The sequence below is a fragment of the Xyrauchen texanus genome, chromosome 36, assembly GCF_025860055.1.
Source record: "Xyrauchen texanus isolate HMW12.3.18 chromosome 36, RBS_HiC_50CHRs, whole genome shotgun sequence".
NCBI lineage: Eukaryota > Metazoa > Chordata > Actinopteri > Cypriniformes > Catostomidae > Xyrauchen > Xyrauchen texanus.
In genome coordinates this window covers 1003561-1006060 of record NC_068311.1, presented here as the reverse complement: position 1 = coordinate 1006060, position 2500 = coordinate 1003561, and the positions used below count along the sequence as shown (strand labels likewise).

At 35.8% G+C, this 2500-nt stretch overlaps 1 protein-coding gene across 4 annotated transcripts in view; it reads right to left on the bottom strand.

Annotated features, from left to right (window-relative positions):
- The window catches only part of LOC127630198 (arf-GAP with Rho-GAP domain, ANK repeat and PH domain-containing protein 1-like), a 119760-nt gene that overhangs the window by 41341 nt on the left and 75919 nt on the right, over positions 1-2500 (bottom strand). For all 4 annotated transcript variants that reach the window (XM_052107671.1, XM_052107669.1, XM_052107670.1 and 1 more), the window contains 2 exons: positions 367-473; positions 42-241 (listed from right to left, as the gene is read on the bottom strand). In XM_052107671.1, coding sequence (XP_051963631.1) covers positions 42-241; positions 367-473 — 307 coding nt within the window. The remainder of the gene's footprint in view (positions 1-41; positions 242-366; positions 474-2500) is intronic.

Genomic DNA, 2500 nt, shown 5'->3' with positions numbered 1-2500 from the left:
ATATGCGAGACAGAACGTTGATGGTCGTGATTGGTTGTTACCTGCACATCGCTTACAGAAAACCACGGCCAGGTTGATCGACGCCCACTCGGGTTTAACAGCGCCGCAGTCTGCACACATCTGATTGGACGGCTCCGACCAGATCCGCTCAGCAACTTCATAATTGGACAATGCCTCTGCGATAGACTCGCGCATCGCCTCCACCCACTGATCCTTCAACTGGTCCGAATCTGCACTGAAACTAAAGACAAACGAGAGTTAAACAGTGTTCTGGGAGTCCGATTTCACTTGACAATATAAGAAGAACATCCATATGAGCAGTTATGAATCAATAAAAGTATTTATGTAAATGAATGAGCATCTCACCTGAATATGCGGTACGGTGTGGTCAGATCAAACGCTCTTCGGTCCACCTCTTTCACATTACCAACATTCATATCAATTGAGGTGATTCCTATTCCCAAACGATATTCCTACACATTTCAGAGAGCGTAAACATTGATCAGAAGAGTACAAGTGCCATACTACTATTAATGTCTGTGCAGTATGCATTAACAGAGCAGCTTTACTCGCTTTATATACGACAAAGCAATCAAAAGTTCCAACATTACAAATATAATGTATCATAGTGTCCAAAAACATCTCCAAACAAATAAAAGATAATAATTGTACATAAGAACTAATTACACATGCAAACACAACAATGACTAAAGGTTTGCATAGCATGCACACATGATTTTAGTCATGAGATTTCACAGAATGAGTTTCATTCTGTGTCATTTGAGTCATCATTGAGTCTGTGTCGTGTATTTGGTGCCATCTCCTGGTGGTCATATGTAACATTGTGCTTCATGTGGATTATCTAATGATCTATACATCTGATTATCTTGTGTGTGGACTCCATTGAAAGATAATCACAGACTCTAAATAATCATATGTGATGTTTTATGTTCTGTTTATGTTTTGTGAAGTTATAAGTGATTTAAGCAACACCAACATAATCGTCAAAGACATATATTTAGCTGTTACTCGCTATATTTTCATCTGTGAGTAAAACAAATAGTCTGGTTGTATTTTACTCTTTGAGATCTTTCCAACGACATATGACACATGAATATTGACGAGTTTTGACGTTTTGAGTGATTATAATAATACGTAGTGCACATTAGGGGTGTAAAAGTATGACATTTTTACGGTATGACAACAATCACAAAAATGACCACAGTATCACAGTATTGAGGTGCATGGATGATTTTATTAGCAGTTTAATATTTAGTTATGAAATATGTCTGATAATCGCACAGATAAATATATTTCAGATATAACCAATTCTTGAACTTTATTTTGGATTTCTTCAATGTTAATTCTTAAAATTTTGATCTTGAACATCAGGATTCTCTTAATGCGACAAGGTAAAAAAGAGAAAATAAAAACGTTAAATATATATAAATATATATATATTTTTGCAACATGTACAGTTGTCAGATGATTATAACGAAAACATATTTTGTTATCGTTATTTTATAATTTATGATATTGTTAAAATGTGTCATTATTATGGCTTGGGATAACACTTCCGATATGCTTTTCTATGCATTTTGTAATTACTTGCATTTGTGATTTAATTTCATTCTAATCAATTCCTACTGAAAAAATATGATTCATTTGCAGTTTATTTATCGCCATTTTGTCCAATACTGTCAATTGTTTCACTGTTAAAGTTATGAAATTTGGCACACAGATAGAGGACAGTCTAATGTGTCACCACAGCACATTTTTGCTCATAACTTCTGAACATTTTGTCATAAAATCATCAAATTGGTCTCATTACATTCGCAGTCCAAGCAAGTCCAACAATATGGAAAATTATCCTATGTTGCCCATTTTGGATGTCGGCCATTTTTAATTTAGTCATAAAATGCAGTATTTTACCAACGACTTGGCATACCATTACGAATCTTGGAATGTGTCTTTGGAACCATGCTCTGAAGGTACTCAAGAAGTTTCGGGACAGCGCCACCTTGTGGTAAAAATGATAATACTATTTCTAAAAAAGCTAATAGCGATTGACTCCTTTCGCCTACAGTCATGAGACTGGTCTTGATAGATTCTGTGGTTCATGCCGAGAACAATGATCCCAATTATGTCATGATCGGGCACACTTCCTGTCCGCCATTTTTAAATGTTTTGAAAAGCAACTTTTTCGAACTCGTCCTAGACTGTTTGTCCGATTTGCACGAAAATTGGCCTGCATCATCTAAAGGCACTCACGACAAAAAAAAACATAACATTTTGATAAATTAAACTGTTTTCGAATGACACTTCGACGAATTTGACGAAGAATGCGCAAAATGTAACTTGAGGCTGTATCTCCGCAACGCTTTGAGGGATTGGGACGAAACTTGGTATGTTTTGGCGCACTGCCCCCTACTGGTCATGAGATATGAAAAAAAGCACATTTTTGCTCATAACTTCTGAACAGTTTGTCATAAAATCATCA